The sequence below is a fragment of the Rhinoraja longicauda genome, chromosome 2, assembly GCF_053455715.1.
Source record: "Rhinoraja longicauda isolate Sanriku21f chromosome 2, sRhiLon1.1, whole genome shotgun sequence".
Taxonomy (NCBI): Eukaryota; Metazoa; Chordata; class Chondrichthyes; order Rajiformes; family Arhynchobatidae; genus Rhinoraja; species Rhinoraja longicauda.
Window position 1 is genome coordinate 30,167,428 of NC_135954.1, and position 19,084 is coordinate 30,186,511.

A 19,084-nucleotide genomic window follows, 5' to 3' on the forward strand; every position below is an offset into this window, starting at 1 on the left:
CTCACCCAATACACCAGAGCATCTTGGGATACTGACTCTCGAGTGCAGATTTTGGTCACAATCAATGCTGAGTTGGAAGCAGCACAAAACCCCTTGATGCTTAATGTGCATTGTGACAGAATAATACAGCATAGAAACAGGTCCATTCCGACCAAGTTGCCTACCTGAGTCTCTGTTGACTTCTCGCCACAACAAGTTCTACATCCAATCTCTCGTATACATGCTAACCTATGTTACTTCCCCTCTCCTTCCACCCCAGGGATAGGACACCATTGATGCCAACTTACTCAAAACCAAAACCATATATTGGTTGCACTTCTGATGCTGTCTTTAACGATCAAGGAAAATAAAGTAAGGTGAATTTTAAAAACACACCATGCTATTAAGTCGTGGTCCTATCGGTAGAGTGGAAAATGTTCAGTTTATAAGCAATACTATTCACATTGACACAAGCTCATTAACTGTGGTGGGACTTCACGGGACCTTTTCATTTCTACAATCTCCCAGAAATTAGCACTGGGCTGTGGCACCTCAGCAAATAATGATCCAAATAAAACCACCGAGGAGCTTTTCGCAAGTTTGGAAATGCAGCCAAAAAGTGTTACTCAACCATCTACCATGGCAGGCCATATTTGCACCCTTTAACATAGTTTGTAAACCATATCACTTACTTCACCAGTGCTCTTTTAAAAAAAACTATCTTAGATTCTTACAGCATGGAAACAGGCCCCCTTGGCCCTCGCCAATTACGATGCTCCATTTAAGTTAGTCCCATTACTTACATATCTCTCTAAACTTTTCCTGTGCATATACCTGTCCAAATGTATTTTAAATGTTGTTATTGTACAGGCCGCAACTACTTCCTCTGGCAGCACATTCGGTACACCCATCACTCTCTGTGTGGAAAGATTGCCCCGCATTTCTATTAAATCTTTCCTCACCTTAAACCTATTGCCCTGGTCTCAATTCCCCACCCTGGGGAAAAGACTGCATTCACCCTATCTCCCTCATGATTTTATACCTCTATAAGATCACTCCTGAGCTTCTTGTGCTCCAAGGAGTAAAGTCGTTGCATGCCCATCATCTGCTCATAACTCAGCTATTGTGTCCTGATAATATACTCATAAATCCTCTCTGCTCCCTTTCCAGCTTAATGGCATCTTTGCTACAGTAGATGACCTGTTATAATTGATAGCAATACTTCAAGTGCAGCTCTCACCAACGTTTTGTACAACTGTAACATAACATCCCAACCTCCATATTCAATTCCCTGACAGATGAAAGCCAATGTGCCAAAAGTCTTCATCACCACCGCATCTACTTGTGATGCCACTTTCAGGGAATTATATACTTGTTCTCCCAAATCCCTCTGCTTGACAACACTCTCCAGGGCCCTACCATTCACGATCCCGCCTTATTTTGACTTCCCAAATACATCATCTTACACTTATCTGAATTAAACTCCATTAGCCATTCTTCAGCCAACTCGCTCAGCTGATCATTCACGCTTTAATTTTTGATAACCATCCTCACTGTCTATGATACTACCCATTCTACTGTCATCTAATTTATTAATCATACCTTGTACATTCGAGCGGAACAGTGGCGAAGCAGTAGAGTTGCTTCCTTACAGTGCCAGAGACATGAGGTCGATCCTGACTACTGGTGTTGCCTGTACGGACTTTGTACATTCTTCCTCCCACACTCCAAAGACGTACAAGTTGGTAGGTTAATTGGCTTCTGAAAATTGTAAATGGTCCTTCGTGTGTAAGATAGTGCTAGTGTATGGGTTAATCACTGGTCGGTGCGGACTCAGTGGGCCGAAGGGCCTGTTTCCAGGCAGTATCTCTAAAGACGCATCCAAATCAGTAGATGGCAAACAGTTGATAAAGATGAAACAATATTGCTATTTTCTGACAACAATGCAAGCCAATATTCTACAATACTTCTCATATTTAACAAACACATTTGAAACAACATATATGTTGTAACCCTAATTGTTAAAATAAATCTGTGCAGTTTCATTGATTGGGGTACTTGCCACCCAGGAAGTGTGGGCTTCTGGACAAGAATGCACAACTCTTGTTCTTTGTAAAGGTCCTTGGAAGCAATTTCTCAATTAAACTCCCTGTGGACTTCATGTGGAGGCCAGCAGTGGAGTGTTAGCTTTCCATAATTCCCCCAATTTATCTGTACAATTTACTCACTGAACCTGTTAGACCTGGCAGTGTAGTTCAGTTATGGTATTAGTTCCAAAGAAAAGTTATGGCGACGAGGTAGGTTTAGTTTAGAGATGCAGTGTGGAAACAGACCCTTTGGCCCACCAAGTCCGTGCCGATCAGCGATCCCATACTCACTAGGGACACTTTACAGAAGCAAATTAACCTACATACCTGCATATCTTTGGATTGCAGGAGGAAACCGGAGCACTTTGCAAACACTTGGGCAAAGGAGCAATATTGTAATGTAGTAAATTCCCTGTTCACCAGCCCAGTTCAGTTCTTAAAACACAACCAGCAACATTCCATATAAAAATAATTGTATAGACCAAGTAAAATAACATTTAAAATTTTCAAAGTATCACATAAATATCTTAATGTATTTACAAAAGAATTTTGCAACAGAGTTGCTGAAATGGAACACAATCTAAACGGGTAAACGGTTCTATAAAGAGGCACGTCATTTTTCTTTAAAAGATACCGTTTTAAACTTTATTCATTTAGAATATATTACCAATATATTTGTGATATGTATCTATGATACGTTCTAGCTTAATACTAATTTGTCAGAAGTAATCAGTATTTTAGATTCTGATTATTTCATAATCTTCTTCAGATGAGCAGGCAGACAACAAACCTTTATGAAAGATAAACAGCAGAGAAGTGAAATAGTGAGGTCAGATCTACAAATGTAGACCTCCGCCAAGAGGAAAGGATATTCTGATGGAGCTTTTTCCCTCTTCTAGTTTAATTTTGCTTAATCACAACATGGTTGCCACTTTGGATTTTTCTTTTGTTTTTAATTCTTACCGTTTCCTTCATAAATTTCTTAGCACTTACCAATTTTCCAAAATGGTATTTACAGTAGCCACAGTATTTAACATTATCAGCTTCTGAGCCTTCTTCTTCACATAGAAGTCCTGCCAGTTGTGCACTGAAAAAACAGTAAAAATAATCGAGATACTAGCAAACAGATTGAAATATGTCTAAATTTGCAGACTAGTTTATGACTATTGATCAAGTTTTCTTCTTTCTTTCTTTTCCTAATAAGAATTCAGTAGTCCATAGCTCTACGAAATACATGATGATCTACGATTTTTGTAATGACTTGAGCTTCATTTTCCACTATTGTCCTATTACATTCAGCTGTATTAATTGCATATTTACAATCCTAACACCTCGCCGATGCCAAAACTTTTTTAGCTGGAATTCCTTCAGTCCTCTAGTGACTTCAATAACAAAGACTAAAAGATCCCAGATTTGGATCTTGATCAATGCTGAAGTAATTGGCTCAGGCAAAATAGCAGGTCAACTATCACAAATACCCTCACAAACTGGTGGTTCCAATACAACTTGCAAAAGTTATCAGTTACTGGTTTTTATATTCACAAAACGTATTGAGGCGACAGAATTAAAAGCCTTGCTGGAAGTTAAGGTATGTTTTTGGTCACTTCCAAATGTCAAATCAACACGTCCCAATTTTTCCTAACCATTACCAATTTAACCATAATATTTTCTGCAATCTCAGAGTAAGTGTTAACATGCCAAAAATATCATAACAAATGTTGATAGTCTTTATATTTTTAATTTTAAACATTCCAATTTTTTTTTTTTAAGATTGAAAAAAACTGAGCACAATATCAAAACAGTTACAGTATTAAATGCACTTGCCTGAAATTTATCCTATGTAATTTAATTGTGGACTGTATTCACTGTGGTGAAATGCTATTAAATAATTATAAAAAGGAATACACATTTGGTGGTCCCAATACAACTTGCCAAAGTTATCTGTTACTGGTTTTTATATTCACAAAACGGCACTTGTAAGGAGATGAGAAATAGCTTATAAATTCATAGTCCATGACTGATCAAGTCCATAGGGCAGCACGGTGGCGCAGCAGTAGAGTTGCTGCCTTACAGTATTTGCAGCGCCAAAGACCCGGGTTCGATCACAACACGGGTGCTGTCTGTACGGAGTTTGTACGTTCTCCCTGTGACCGCATGGATTTTCTCCGAGATCTTCGGTTTCCTCCCACACTCCAAAGACATGCAGGCCTGGTATGTGTCAATTGTCCCTAGTGTGTGTCGGATAGTGTTAATATGCGGGGATCACTGGTTGGTGCGGACTTGGCGGGCCAAAGAACCTGTTTCCACGCAGGGGTGGGGATTGGTGGAAGTGCAGGGGGTAGAAAGAGGTGGAAGGAGGATGGCAGATAATGCTGACATATTCAGCAGGCCAGGCACATTTGTGGGAAAAGAAACAGAGTTAACATTTCAGGTCAACAATTGACACTTATACCAAGCCTGTCATTGGAGTTTTGCCAGAACTGAGGAGAGAAATGAAGCTTGGTAAGCTAGAGGGAGGGAGGGGAGGAGCAGAAGTCTCAAATGGGGTAGAATTTGTGAGGTGTATCCAAGAGGGTTTCTTGAAAGAGTAAGCGGATAGTTAAACCAGAAAGGAAACATACAGTTTAGTTTCGGGTCACGTGTACCGAGGTATAGTGAAAAAGCTTTTGTTGCGTGCTATCCAGTCAGCGACAAGACTACACCTGATTACAATCAAGCTGTCCATAACGTACAGAAACAGGATAAAGGGAATAATGTTAATTTCAAGATAAAGTCTAGTAAAAACTGATTCATGATAGTCAGATTCTCCGATGATGTAGATGATAGCTCAGGTCCGCTCTCTAGTTGGTGAAAGGATGGTTCAGTTGCCTGATAACAGCTGGGAAGAAACTGTTCCTGAATTTGGACGCATGAATTTTCAAACTTCTGTCCTCCTTGCCTGAAGGGAGAGGGGAGAAGAGGGAGTAGGTGAGACTCGTCATTGATTATGCTGATGGCCTTCCCAGGGTGGCATGAATTGTAGATGGACATGGAGTCAATGGAAGGGAGGTTGGTTTGTGTGATGATCTAGGCTGCATCAACAATTCTTTTCAATTTCTTGTGGTCTTGGATGGAACTGTTCCCAAACCATGCTGTGATGCATCTCGATAAAATGCTTTCCAACGTGCATGTGTAGAAGTTGGTGAGAGTTGTTGGGGACATGCCGAACTTCCTAAGCCTTATAAGGAAGATGTGTTGGTGTGCTTTCTTGGTCATTGCTTCAATATGTCCAGTCCAGGACAAGTTGCTGGTGATATTTACTCCTAGGTACTTGAAACTTTGAACCATCTCTAATTCAACACCTTCAATGTATAACAATGCATAGACATCAATGTGTAATGCTGTCAGTGTACCGCTTCACTTCCAGAAGTCGATCACTATCTCCTTTGTCTTGCTGACATTGAGATAAAGGTTATTGTCTTGACACCAGGTTACGAGGTTCTCAATCGCCTTTCTGTACTCCGTCTTGTCATTATTTGATATCTGGCCCACAACGGTGGTGTCGTCCGCAATTTTGTGAATTTAGCTGGATTTGTACTTGGCCATAGTCGTGGGTGTATAAGAAGTAAAGAAGGGGGCTGAGAACGCATCCTTGAAAAGCACCAGTGTTGAGGATTATTGTAAAGGATGATTTGTCACCCAACCTCGCTGATTGTGGTCCGTTGGTCAGGAAGTAGAGGATCCAGTTGCAGAGATGAGTGCTGACTTCAGGTTCCACTAGTTTGGAGATGTGCTTGGATGAAATAATGGTATTGTAAGCAGACATGTAATCTATGAATAGAAGTCTGACATAGGTGTTTCTCTTATCCAGGTGTTCAAGGGATGAGTGTAGGTTCAAGGAGATGGCACCAGCCATGGATCTGTTGCGGCCGTAGGTGAACTGCAGTGGGTCAAGGTTGCTTGGTAGACTTGATTTAATGCGTTCCATAAACAGCCTCTCAAAGCACTTCATGATGGATAGCAAGGAAATTGATCCTGGCCATCTGATTGGTATTTCAGTGGAAGAGCATTTTCGGGGATTGTGATCACAACTCACAACTCCATAGTTTTTAAGATAGTTTTGAACAGGGAGATGGCTGAACCTTGGGGGAAAAGTACTAAACTGCAGTACAGCAAACTACAACATTATGAAGGAGCTCAGGAGGGTACACTCAGAGCAATTGTTATCGGTTAAGTCTCCATCTGACATGTAGGAGTCGTTTAAAGAACTGTTGAGTGAAGTCAGAACTGGCATGTTCCAATGAGGGGGAGGGACAAAATTTAAAGGTGACGTTCGGGGCATTTAAAAAATATATTTACACAGAATGGCAAGCGCATGGAACATGCTGCCAGAGTTGGTGGTTGAGGTAGATACAACAGTGGCAGTTAAGAGGCTTTTGGATAAACCTATGGATATGGGCAGGTAGATAAGTAACTTGCTAAAGTCTTGCATGATGTTTGTGGGCTGACATTGTGGGCTGAAGTGCCTGTTCTTGTGCTGTATTGTTCTATATTCTAGATCCTCCAAAACAAGATAATTAAGGTGCTTGACTCAATTAAAATGTTAGAATTGATATAAACCACAAACAGCAATAGGCCCAGCACTGATCTGAGGCACGCCACTAGTCACAGGCATCCAGGCCACAAAACTACCTTTCACCATCACCCTCTGCTTCCTTCCATGAAGCCAATTTTCTACCCAGTTGGCTAACTCTACCTATATCCCATATCTAACCTTCCAGAGCAGCCTACCATTGGAACCTTATCAAAAGCCTTGCTGAAATCTATATAGACAACGTCTTTAGCTTTGCCCTCAATCACCTTTTTTGGTTACTTCAAAACAATTTGCAAGACATGATCTGCCATGTACAAAACCATGCTGACTACCCCTAATCAGCCCCTGTCTATTTAAATACATATAGATCTTATCCATCAGAATATGCTCCAGTAACTTACTAACCACAGATGTTAGACTCACTGATGAAGAGCTCCCAGCCTTTTCCTTCCAGCACTTCTTAAAGAGAGGCACAACATTAGCCACCCTCCAGTCTTTCTACACCTCGTCCGTGTCTAATGATTCATATATCTCAGCCTGGGAACCTGCAATTTGATTTTTAGCTTCCCACAATGTCCTCAGATATATAGATCATGATCGGGAAATTTATCTACCTTCATATGCCTTAGGACATTCAGCACCTCTCAATTGCAATGGGAACTGTCCTCAAGATATCTACATTACCGTCCCAAGATACCCAATCTTCCTATCTTGCCATTCCTTCATCATTACTGGGTCTAAATCCTGGAAATTCCTACCAAGCAGCATTATCCATGTACCAGGAGAACTGGAGCTCATCACCACCTTCTCAATTGGAGAGGGGCAATAACTGTTGGTTTTACTAGCCATGTCCAGAAATCAAATGAATAAAAATGTGCAAAATATTCATGTTAAAAAATGAATTATAGAAAGTGTATTTACTGTATTCCCATTTTCAAAGCTAAAAATATTTCTAAAAGTACCAATTACAAAATTATGACATTATTTAGCTTTAATCAGAAATTAATTACAAACAATACCAGAGGTGCATAGACGCGTCACCAACCTTGGCACAACTGTTGCTTAAATGCAGCTCAGATGATGGTGTTAGGTTTTAAGTCACTCTACTGACTGCCCTTTTCTTTCCTCATAACCTTGTCACGTGATTCAACAAGCACAAGAGTTTTCCAATACCTTAGCTGCTTCTTATTTTCAGACATTAGCATGGATCATGTACATCAGGAGATTTTATCAGCAGTATCACAATCCTATTTTCCCCAATAGGAAATTGCAATAAGTAAAAGAGGAATCAAAAGTGGGAATGTCAAAGATTGTTCATGCCCCTCCTTAGCCAAGTACACAGAAGTCCACTGTAGCACACAAATCAGTGGTCATCTTAACAAAGATCAGGTTTCAAACTCAGAACCCTGGTAATATAAATGACCAGATACGATGCATTATTTGCTCTTGATCTGATGAAGAAACTTGCAATGCTATCATAAACCCCAGGTGAAAATGTATGAATGTTAAGTGAAAATGGCAGTAAGCTTTCATATGATGCCATTATGCGCGAAACCCAACCCAGCATCAAATAGAATGCTGTCACGTACCTTCAAGGCTGATATATAAGCCATTTGTGCGAGGTACTGATGGGGAACCAGTCCCTGTGGATCCTGCTCAGCAAGGTGCCAACACCTTCAGGAGAGGAGGGGAGGAGAGACAATATTAAGTATTTCTCCAACTGGCTTAGTTGGCATGGTGTTTGTGTTCCTGAGCCACACAGGCCACTAAGTTCCATGTTCAGTTTCCAGTTAACCATTCAATAAATGAAGTAGATGTGCTGCAATTGGCCCAGCACTCTTAAGTTAGAACAGGAAAGAAATCATCCAGGTTTCCCAACCTTGACTGCTTTTGGTGCATGTTTCAACTTCAGATAAGGGAAGATCATGTTTGACTATGATGCTGTAAATGATTTACAAGTCTTCAGATATGGTCATCTCTCATGCAAGAAGAATATTCATTTAAGAAAGGTTCCAGAAGATCATCTATATCCACTGACCTATACCCCAACAGAAGTCACTACTTTTAAAAGATGTAGAGGTAGAGGGGAATAAATATTAAAAAATCACTTGGTTATTTCTCTTGATCAAAAATATCTCACTTCCATGTGGGTGCAGTTATGCAATTTGATAAAGAAATGGTTTGCTCTTAAGACTTACAGAAAATAGGGATACACTGACATGATCACTGGTGGGTTTTCTCCAAAAGGTAGACACATTTTGGAGACATATTGTCCAAAAGATGAACTCCGAGATCTGCCTTTATAGTTCTGTTCATACAATTGGTAAAAAAATTATGAAGAATATCACAGCAAAGAAAAATATGCAAAAAAAAAGGAGCAGTGCTAAGATTTTAAGGATCCTTGATTAGAAGAGTATTACGTGCAGCTTTGGTTTAACTAGCAAGGATCTAAATATCATTGTCACATGGAGCGGCTGCACAAGGCAACGTTCATACATTTAAGAGAAGACATGATAAAAACATGAAGGACAAATGAATTTGGGAAAATACAAATCCTGGATTGTGAGTGAATGATTCTAATGAATGGTTGAAGTGAAGGTTCAAGTGAAATTAATAATATCAGCATTATTACTATCAGCATTGAGTAGGTTTGCTAACTAGCTCATTTCTATGTTATAAATTCAATATAGTTCTTCATCAGTTTATCCCCAGACCCTTATCAACTCTCACTTTCTGTCCTGAAGGTACCAATAATCCGAACCACATATTTTCCAAATAGCTACTATTAAATTTGAGATTTCAGGACAGTCAATGGAGCAGTATTCACAACTACACTCAAGAAATGTTTTATCATTTTTATGCAGAACATTCAGCACCACTAACTTGACAATTATCGGGTGTAAGTTTATTGCAGACTTCATCTGCTTACAATTCCAGGGGCGCTAACAGCAGCAGCGTAGTGGTCTCAAAAAGGATTTTTTTTAAATCAGTTTAGCATAAGTCTCATAAATCTCACATTTGTACAGCTTGGCCAGTGCCTATTAATTCAGTTGTCTTCTGCAGAACGTTTGTTCATATGTTAATTTAAAAATACAACTAACCAAGTTACATGGAAAGCCTGCCGACATCCGTGTTTATTACAAGTCATACAAGCACCAGTTGCTGCCTTGCTTTCACGGCCTTGTTCTTCACAAATGTAGCAAGTCTGTGGAAAACAAAAGCAGATTAACCTAATTTTTAAACAAATAAAGAAAGAGATCCCAATTATTTGTAGCACATGCCAATGCAGATCAATTATTTCACAAATTATTCAGAAAATTCAAACTATTTAACAGATTTACAAGCACAATGGATATAAATAAAACCATCATTTATATTAAATATAAATTAACCAACATTCCACATTTCTAATTAATTGATTCTCTATGGAGACCAAGTTTCAGTCACTTCTTAAACTCAAAGTTTTACTGGAAAACGAATACTGAAAAATTAAATGGTAAAATGAAGCCAAGATTCTGGAAAAAATTGATAATGAAACTTTAAAATAGTAATAGAACAATCATCATGTTTCACATGCACATAACATTTTAAATATGAGTTGAATTTTGCTTTTTAGACCATTTTAGGTGTCAGAAAAATGTTTGCAGGCAATTCTAGTACCGGTTTACCACCCATTTTCCAGCACCCTTTTTTCCAGAGCCTTTCTAGATTTTCCGTTTTGCCGGACCAACAGAGATCACGGTCCCAGTGGATAGCTCAACCGAGGGGCCGAGATACCAGCCCGCAAAGTCAGCCTCGGAAGCGGCTATGGGAATGGATCTGCCGGCTCGGGCCGGGCGCGAGATCCAGAGCCTTGGCCGCAGGGGGCATATTCAATCCACCGATCGGCCACGGAAGTCCCGATGAGGTCGAGGTCGGCCACCACACCCGGCCTGGGCGCCCCATTTTGGGGGGGGGGGGGGGGGGATTTCAAGTGCACTCTCATAATTTTGTCCGGATTAGCGGTGTTGGACCACCAGTTGCCGGAGGAAAAAAAAAGAAAATTGGTGGTGGACCTGCATAATACTACAATGGAAATGTGAGTCATTTCATAATTGTACTCTGCCAAGTAGGATTTATAACAGTAGGGTAAATTAATGGGAACTTTGCAAACACGAGCAAAAATTCAATTTCCAAAACATTAAAAGATTTGCAGAGTCATTGCAAGGCTTTGTCTGGGCCAAAACAAAATGGAGTTATCCAGCAGACTAAGTTGAAGAGAATCATAGAAATTGACAGCATAGGAGGCAACCAATCAGCCCATCCAGCCAAAACCGACCAAAAGTGGAACTACTTAGCCAAGTATCATTTTGCAACTCTTGGCTCTTACATTTACCATGTATATGTGATTAGAGATTTCTCATCTACCATCTATTCACAAAGTAATTTCCAAATATCCAGTAATTTTTGTCTCCAAAATGTATTCCCCCTAATTATTGGGCTGTTTACCAAAGAAATTGGTCCTTCCTTTTCATGCTCTCATGTTCCAAAGAAAATAACTCCAGCCAAGATAATCTCTCCCCATGGGTCAAATATTCTAACACTAGTATATTATAAAATTCGCTGGGCTCTTATTATTGCCAATGCACTCTTCCTAAACATGGCATCCAGTACCTTAAAAACACACATCTCCAGATTCAAGGACAGTTTCTTGCTAGCTGCATCAGGCAATGAAACCATCTTACCACAACCAGAGGGCAGTCCTGAACTATCAATCTCATATCAATCTCATCAGGGACCCTCGGACTATCTTTAATCAGACTTAACGGTTTTTCCTTGCACTAAACTTCATCCCCTTATCATGTATCTAAACACTGTGAATGGCTCAATTGTAATCATGTATTGTCTTTCCGCTGGCTGGTTAACATGCAAAAAAAGTTTTTCCCTGTACCTCGGTACACGTGATAATAAACTAAACTGAAACTAGCTGTGACATAGCAGGCGTTTTGTCTTATTCAAACTTGACCTCCCTGCTTTTATTTATTTTAATAATGGCTCAATGAAGGCAGATATCTCATGCATGTTTTTAGTCACCTTATTAACTTACCCAGCAAACTTAAGGATCTTGAGACATGCATTTGTAGATCACTTTGTTTCTCTAAGTCCTTTACCACTAATTATCTCTTCCCTCAGCAAATGCATCACATTTCTCCAGGCTATATTGCTTTACTATTTTCGTGCCCATCCAATCAATCACTGAGTATCTTCCTGCCACCTGGAAGTTTCTTCCTCATGCTAATCACATCAACAATTTTGGCACCATTGGTATATTTTTTTTAATCATGGTCTCTACATTTCAGTTTATATCATTGATATACACCATGAAAAGGAAGAAACCAATACAGAATTCCGTGGAACTCCACTCTTTACAACTTCCAGTCACTAAAATTAATGACAACTCACTATGCCAATTTTTAATCAAACTTAACACTTTTCCTTCAATCCCATCACCTTTTCAAGTGAGAGTTAGATTCAGCTCTTCGGGCTACGGGAATCAAGGGATATGGGGAAAAGCCGGAACGGGGTACTGATTTTGGAAGATTAGCCATGATCATATTGAATGACGCTGCTGGCGCAAAGGGCCGAATGGCCTTCTCCTGCACCTATTTTCTATGTTTCTATGTTTGACCTTTCTAATCAATATTTCATCCTGAGCTTTGACGACCACCTCGCAAAAATCTCCGGACACCTCAAAAAAATGTGATCACTGTTCAGACATGTCCTTCTCTAAGCCAATCCATTCTGACTGCCCCCATTTCACTTGTGTCTGTCGAAATGCTGATTAATGCTGTCCCTCAAATTTAATTCCAATAATTTTAGAATTGTTGATGTGAGGAAGACTGGTCCAGTTACTTGGACTATTTTTAAACAATGGTACAACATTAGCTGGTATCCAGTTCTTTGTCAACAGGCACCTTACAAGAGAATTGGAGAATGAAAATTGGAGTCTACACATTATCCAGGCATAGCAATATGTGCATCTAAAATTGCTAGACCTCTTAATTGTTTACTCTCTCTAAAATAATCACTTCCAAAACATCACATACTTTCTTTTTGATGTTATTGTCTGTGTCATCTCCCTATTCTGTGAAGAAAGATCAAAGAATTCCTTCAGACCTAAACACACATTCTGCCACCATATAGGCTCCAATAGATCCTGCTCTCTGGTCACTTTTTAAGAAAACTGAAAAGCATCGGATTTTTTTAATTGACTGGCCAATATTTTTAGTGCTAGCGGCAAGGCATAGGTTGGAAACCGGATAGGAACAGTGGAGTGGGGGTAATGCCAGGGCAATAAAACAACTAGACAGCCTTCCACCCTCAAAACGCCTTTCCCAGCATCACTCATCCCCTGCTTAATGGTTGGAAATAAAAACCCCACAAAGCATGGTGAGACAAATAATACAGACATTTAAGAAAAAGCTGGATAAGTTAAAACAGGCAGGACGAGTGATATGTTGATCTGGTGAAATGTAAACTGTGGGATTCAAACAAAAACATCATATTGGGTGCAAGCATTGATATCCTAGAAAACATTCAATCCTCTGACACTTACATAAATGTAACAAGTCTCCAAATCAATCTCCAAGCCACAATGAACTCTACTACCTTACCAAAAGTCAATATCTGCTATTCCATATTCAGCTTCAATTTCTGCTATTTATGCCAGGAACACATGATTCAATTCTCAACTTTCTAAGCACGAATATTCAATAAAAATGAAAGAGGATCTGCAGGAACAAAACTCAAAAAACTCGTGTGAATGGTCCAACAACGGTGGAAGTGAAGGTACTCAATTAGAGAATTTCACAGCCATGGTCTTTATTTAATATACCTTTGATAGTCCCTACTATTTCCACAGAACCAAATCGAAATGTATTACATTTATTGCTTGACAAGATTACAAACACCGTGTGAAACCATCTTTAACCATTTATACGTATACCCTGCATAAAGGCATGGAATTGAGACCCTCAACATTCAATGGCATTATCAAGTCACCTACCATCAATTTACTGCTGGTCACCACTGTGGCTACAAAAACAGAGCAGACTTAGAGAACCCTTCAATGAGTCTCATCTGCTCCTACTCCAAAAAGCAAAAGTCTGGAGTATGACTGAATACTCTCTGCCTGCTTGAATACATTTGGCTCCTCCAACATTCAAGAAACTTGACACCATCTAGGTCACAGCCAACAATGGATCATTGTGGGCTCCACCTTTCCTTGATCATCGATATGTTTTGCATATCGTTCATTCATTTAGAGTCAGAGTCATACAGCGTGGAAACAGGCCCTTCGGCACAACTTGTCCACACCGGCCAACGTGTCCCAACTACACTTGTCCCACCTGCCAGCATTTGGCCCATATCCTCTAAACCTGTCCTGTCCATGTACCTCTTTGTTCTATACCTCTCTACCTCACCGTCTATATCTCTCGCGTCCCTTTCGCCTGATTCTCAGTCCGAAGAAGAGTCTCAACCCGAAACATACCTTTTCCTTTTCTCCAGAGATGCTGCTCCAGCTTTTTGTGTGTACCATCTAGGACAATGCAGCTTCATCAGACCCCCACCCACTAGACTAAACATTTGCTCCCTCCTCTAAAGGGGAACAGTGGTTGTAATGTGAACCATTAAAAAATGCACAGCAATTACTCGACTTGGTCGCAGTACCATTCAAGCGCCAATTAGGTCTACAGGCTTTAGGCATCTTGGCATGCTACCAATTACATATTCTCTCCAAATCACACAACATCCTGATTTGAAAATATCTTGCTGTTGAGGGTAAAGCCTGCATCTCCCGACCCAATAGCATTATGGGAACACTTCCACCAGTCCAAAAGTTCAAGAAAGTAACTCTCCACCATATTACCATGAAAAATGAATTTAAATGTTTTGTTCAGTTTAACTTATTAATATTGAAATCCACTTTAATTTCTCTTCTCTTTAAGTTAGCACTTTTTCATCTGTGGAAGTGTTGCTCTACAATGCTGAGAACTATATTCTGTATTCTGTACCTTCTATGCTGTATCTATTGCATGCGAGTTTGATTTTATCGTATTTATATCTGGTATATCTGATCTGTTTGGATTGCACGCAAAATAAAGCTTTTCACTGTACCTGTACACGTGACAATAAACCTAAACTTAAATTCTAAATTACAATTTTTCCTTGCTTTCTATTGTTTTTCCTTACTCTTCCCCATGTTAATTTAAATGTTATGATCCTGCAATCACTTGTCACAGAGTATTCTCCCATTCACAAATGGTCCACATTATTCTCCAAAATCAGATGTCTCCTTACTCATTGTGAGGAAAACACATTGATCAAGGAAGTTATCTTGAACCTATTTCAGAAAGTCCTACACTTTTTTATACTCAACTCTGTTCAAGGAAGAAATGGAAGGCTTTCAAATCTATGCACTGTGGGCTGATGATGTAGAGGGATTGCATGTCCATGGTAAAGATGAGCCAGCTGAGACCAAGGAATTTGAGTAATCTTAGCAGGAAGCACAGAGCCAGCTGCTCTGAGACAAACTTTGTTGGTAGGGTGCAGCACGGGAAAGGAGGCCTAGGACTCAGCACAGGGAAACCAGTGAAGCAGGTGAAGGAAATTGGTTGTAGATCCGACACATCGTCAGGAGGAAGCAGTGGGATGTTTAAGGGCAGAAGCTCAGTTTAAGCAGGGAGAGTGCAAGAATTAGGAAAGTGTAGAAAAGAGGTGGTTCAATCAAAGGTGGCAACATTGAGGCATATTTTGTCTTTCTCAGGGTTGGTTTACTTGGTGGCATAACCAGGTCTTGAAGTGCATAGCTGCAGCAATTGAGAGGAAGAGAGCACAAGTGAATTCAATAAGCATCAGGACTGAGAGTGTAGCTATTAATTTTGTCTGTGAGGGAGAGAAAGATAGAGGAGAAAAGTTCCGACAGGTATGAGTTAGGCCAGTTAAGGGGAACCAATGATTGGGAGATGCAGGCAGATTTGGGACGAAAGCTTGTTATTCTGCACAAAATAAATAGTACTAGTTTGAGGCCTGATATAGTGTTATGGTCAGTTAGTCAGTGGATAGTGTTTTATAGAACTGACAGTGCCTTGGGAGAACTTAGTGGATGAAGCTTCTGAAAGGAAAAAGCTTAGCTATGTAGATTTGACAGCAGACATTGAGCAGCCTAGGATGGAGAGCAAGAGAGGTGGGTTGTAGAGATTTCATACCGAGATCGACCACGTCGCTATTTGGAGAGCAAGGAATTCGCGAACAGAGTTTGCGTCAGGCCATAAAGGAGATTTCAAAAGCAGCAGAGCAAGGCAGTAAGTGGATTGAAGAAATAGTGTCAGCTGGGGGCAGAAAGGAAATGTATAACATGCGGTAAGGTTTGTGTATTTCTTTTTAGGTTTATTCTGTATAAGTGTATCCCGGTTTTATGCAAGGTCGATATTTGTGGCTTTACGAGTTTAATGATGGGTTAGGATAAGTGGAAGACAGTGCGAGTGTTTAGCATTTGTTTGAGTGAATTAATTGTCCAAAGTTTCCTTTATTTAGTAGATACTGGTAGCATAGATGGTGAGAGTAGGTATTGGGGGGGAGGGGGGGTTGTTCTTGGACTCCAGAACTAGCTGTTTAGCCTTCCCACGGTGACGTGGGCCTAACTCAACGAAACACCAGTGAAGGGAGGTACCCAGTTGATAACCCCAATGATATACTTGCATCTACACAATCAGTTTTTTTTAAATGTGCTTGTTAACATGTAGGTAGCCGATTATAGCATGTGGAGTTAGTTATTGTCCTTTGCATAAGTTTTAATAATGTTTAGATAGTACTTTGGCTTTGGGAACGGGTTTCATAGTTGAGCGCTTATTCTGGTGTTACAGCACTTACTTTGTGTTTTAATTATAATTTAACTAATTTTCCTGGCTGAACCAATTCTGAAATTGAACATCCCCTACAACTAAATTTATTTGCTCCTGATCAAAAGTGCGGCAGTGGTGTCTCATATGGTTCAAGTACACTTGTCCTTTTCTGGATACATGGTCCAGTGAGCGACTACTTCGCCAAACACTTGCACTCTGTTCCCCTTCCCACACTGGCCTGTCTGCCTTAGGCCTCCTCCTCTGCAAAAATAAGGCCATACCCAAATTGGAAGACCAAAACATGATAAATTTCTGGATTAGCCCACAGCCCTACAGTATGAACATTGAATTTTCCAATTCCAGGCAACCCATCCCCTCCTACTCATCTACCCAGATCCCTCCCCCACCCCTTTCCACTCTCCACCACCCCCCTCCCTCCACCCCCATCAAGTTCCTATCAACATCTCCACCTCCTCCATCCGCACATCACCCACCCGTCCCTTCCCTACACGTCCTTCATTTTCCTTCCCCCACATTAATCGCTTTCCACACACCATGCTAGTTCTATATTTCACTCCTCATCAAATTCTACCATCTGCATCCTTTTGTCTTCTTATCACCCTTGCCTTAGTTACCATTTCCACCCTTCTATGAAATTTGGCATGTCTCCAATGACTCCACCAATTTCTATAGATGCACCAAAGAAATTATCCTATTGCAATGCTTTGCAACTTAATTTGTCAACTGCTCTGCCCAAGACTACAGAAAATTGCAGAGATGTGGATGCAACTCAGACTGACCTACTGCTTTCTATTTATGTATGCTTTAGGATATAGAGCCAGTGAAAATTTGGTAGGCACGTGGTGAGATTCCTATATTTACAAAAACAAAATTAAGGAACTTGCATCCACGGCAAAAATAATAGAATCCTCATTTAAAGATGCTGGAAGAAGTTATCTAAAATGAAAATATTAGTAACCAACTGGGATTTATAAAGGGAAAGTCAAGCTTGATTAATCTTAGTGACTTAAAGGTAGACTTTGGGTGCTGTTGGTAAAACATTGCCATTTATACTAATAAACCTACTAATTCTTGAAAAATTGTGGTGGAATCTTTTGCATCCACCTTAAACAGAAATGGCCTCAGCTTAATATCTCATCTAAAATAGTGCAGTATTTCATCAGTTCTCACATCCTGTGCACAAGTGCTATCACGATGTTAAAATGACATGTGGCAAACCTATGCTGGAAAACAAATACTAATTTTCAAATTTATCATTTACAGAAGAAAGCAACGCGCATTTTATAATCACACACAAGTAGTTTCCTCTTTGCTTTATTGAAAAGGGCTTCTCTACCTTTAAGGCATAATAGTGTAATCAGACTCGGTCATATAAGCAGCTTGGAGCCCCTGAAAACTTGGTTTAAAACGGAACCATGATCAAGCGGTAGAGTAGGTCAAAAGCAATAATGTACCAAAAAAACCTGAATTAAGACAGAAGCATAAAGGCCATGAGAGTTTGCAACAGGAAATTGATGATTAAGTCATACATGAATTTTTTTCTGAAATACAACAGAGCAGAAGTTAGATATGGCAAGATTCTCTTTTCAAACAAGTGATACAATTATTCATTAGAAAGAATTGACAAAGTTTAAACCTTACTGATTTAATGAAATGTCTGCTATTTCAACATCATGTTAACCATTTTTTTTTGTTTAGTTTCCATTTGGTGAATCAAACAAAACAACTTGCACAAATGCAATTTGTCTACTGTGATCACCAGTAGGCTAGCTTAAATTTATCAACTTTCAGTACTCAATTTCTATTGAGAAACTGACAAAACATAGTAAATTTCCTTAGTTAACCATGGGTTTGGAAAATTAGTAAAAAATACTGCACGAGGAAAATAATTTCCTTTTTATTTATTGCATGCAAGTATAACTGGTAACATCTATCTATCTTCTATCTATTCCATCCATCCATCCATTACTAAAACTCTCGGTTTGTTTGTGTGTATATGTTTATGTGTGTACCATGCCCTCTACACAGCCAAAACGATACAAGACAGCGCAACAATTTTAGGCCCATCCTACTCACCATTCCCCTGTGGTGTGAATAAACCCACTTTTGTTACATTTTAAAAACAATTTACCTAATAAACTTTAATAAATGCGTGCTCCCCCCCCTCCTCGGGAGGACCAGCGGGAGGACTGGTGCCCATCACGGCGTGCCCCCGCCTGACCTTCCACCCATGGTGCAGCACGATGCAGAGGCGGCGGTAGAGGGTCCAACAAGATGGCCGTCCCTGCCGATCGCAGCAGGAGAAATGGGGCCGAGGTCAGTGCCTTCTCCCTGTCCACTCTTGCCCACCCACGGTTCCGGCAAACACCCCGCCCGGCAACGGGTCCATGCCGACGCCAGCGTTCCCCGCCGCAGATTGCAGCTGAGCTACAAAAGACGCTTCCCGGGGCTCTCCCCGCCCGGCAATGGCTCCACGGTTGGGCCGAGGGTGGAGGGAGGGTGGAGGGAGGGGGAAGGGAGGAGGGGGGGGGGGAGGGGGG

The 19,084-nt window shown here is 40.3% G+C and overlaps 1 protein-coding gene across 6 annotated transcripts in view; it reads right to left on the bottom strand.

The window, feature by feature from the left end:
* mllt10 (MLLT10 histone lysine methyltransferase DOT1L cofactor) overlaps positions 1 to 19,084 on the bottom strand; it is a 195,559-nt gene that overhangs the window by 137,731 nt on the left and 38,744 nt on the right. For all 6 annotated transcript variants that reach the window (XM_078416353.1, XM_078416338.1, XM_078416346.1 and 3 more), the window contains 2 exons: positions 9,741 to 9,844; positions 3,060 to 3,153 (listed from right to left, as the gene is read on the bottom strand). In XM_078416353.1, coding sequence (XP_078272479.1) covers positions 3,060 to 3,153; positions 9,741 to 9,844 — 198 coding nt within the window. The remainder of the gene's footprint in view (positions 1 to 3,059; positions 3,154 to 9,740; positions 9,845 to 19,084) is intronic.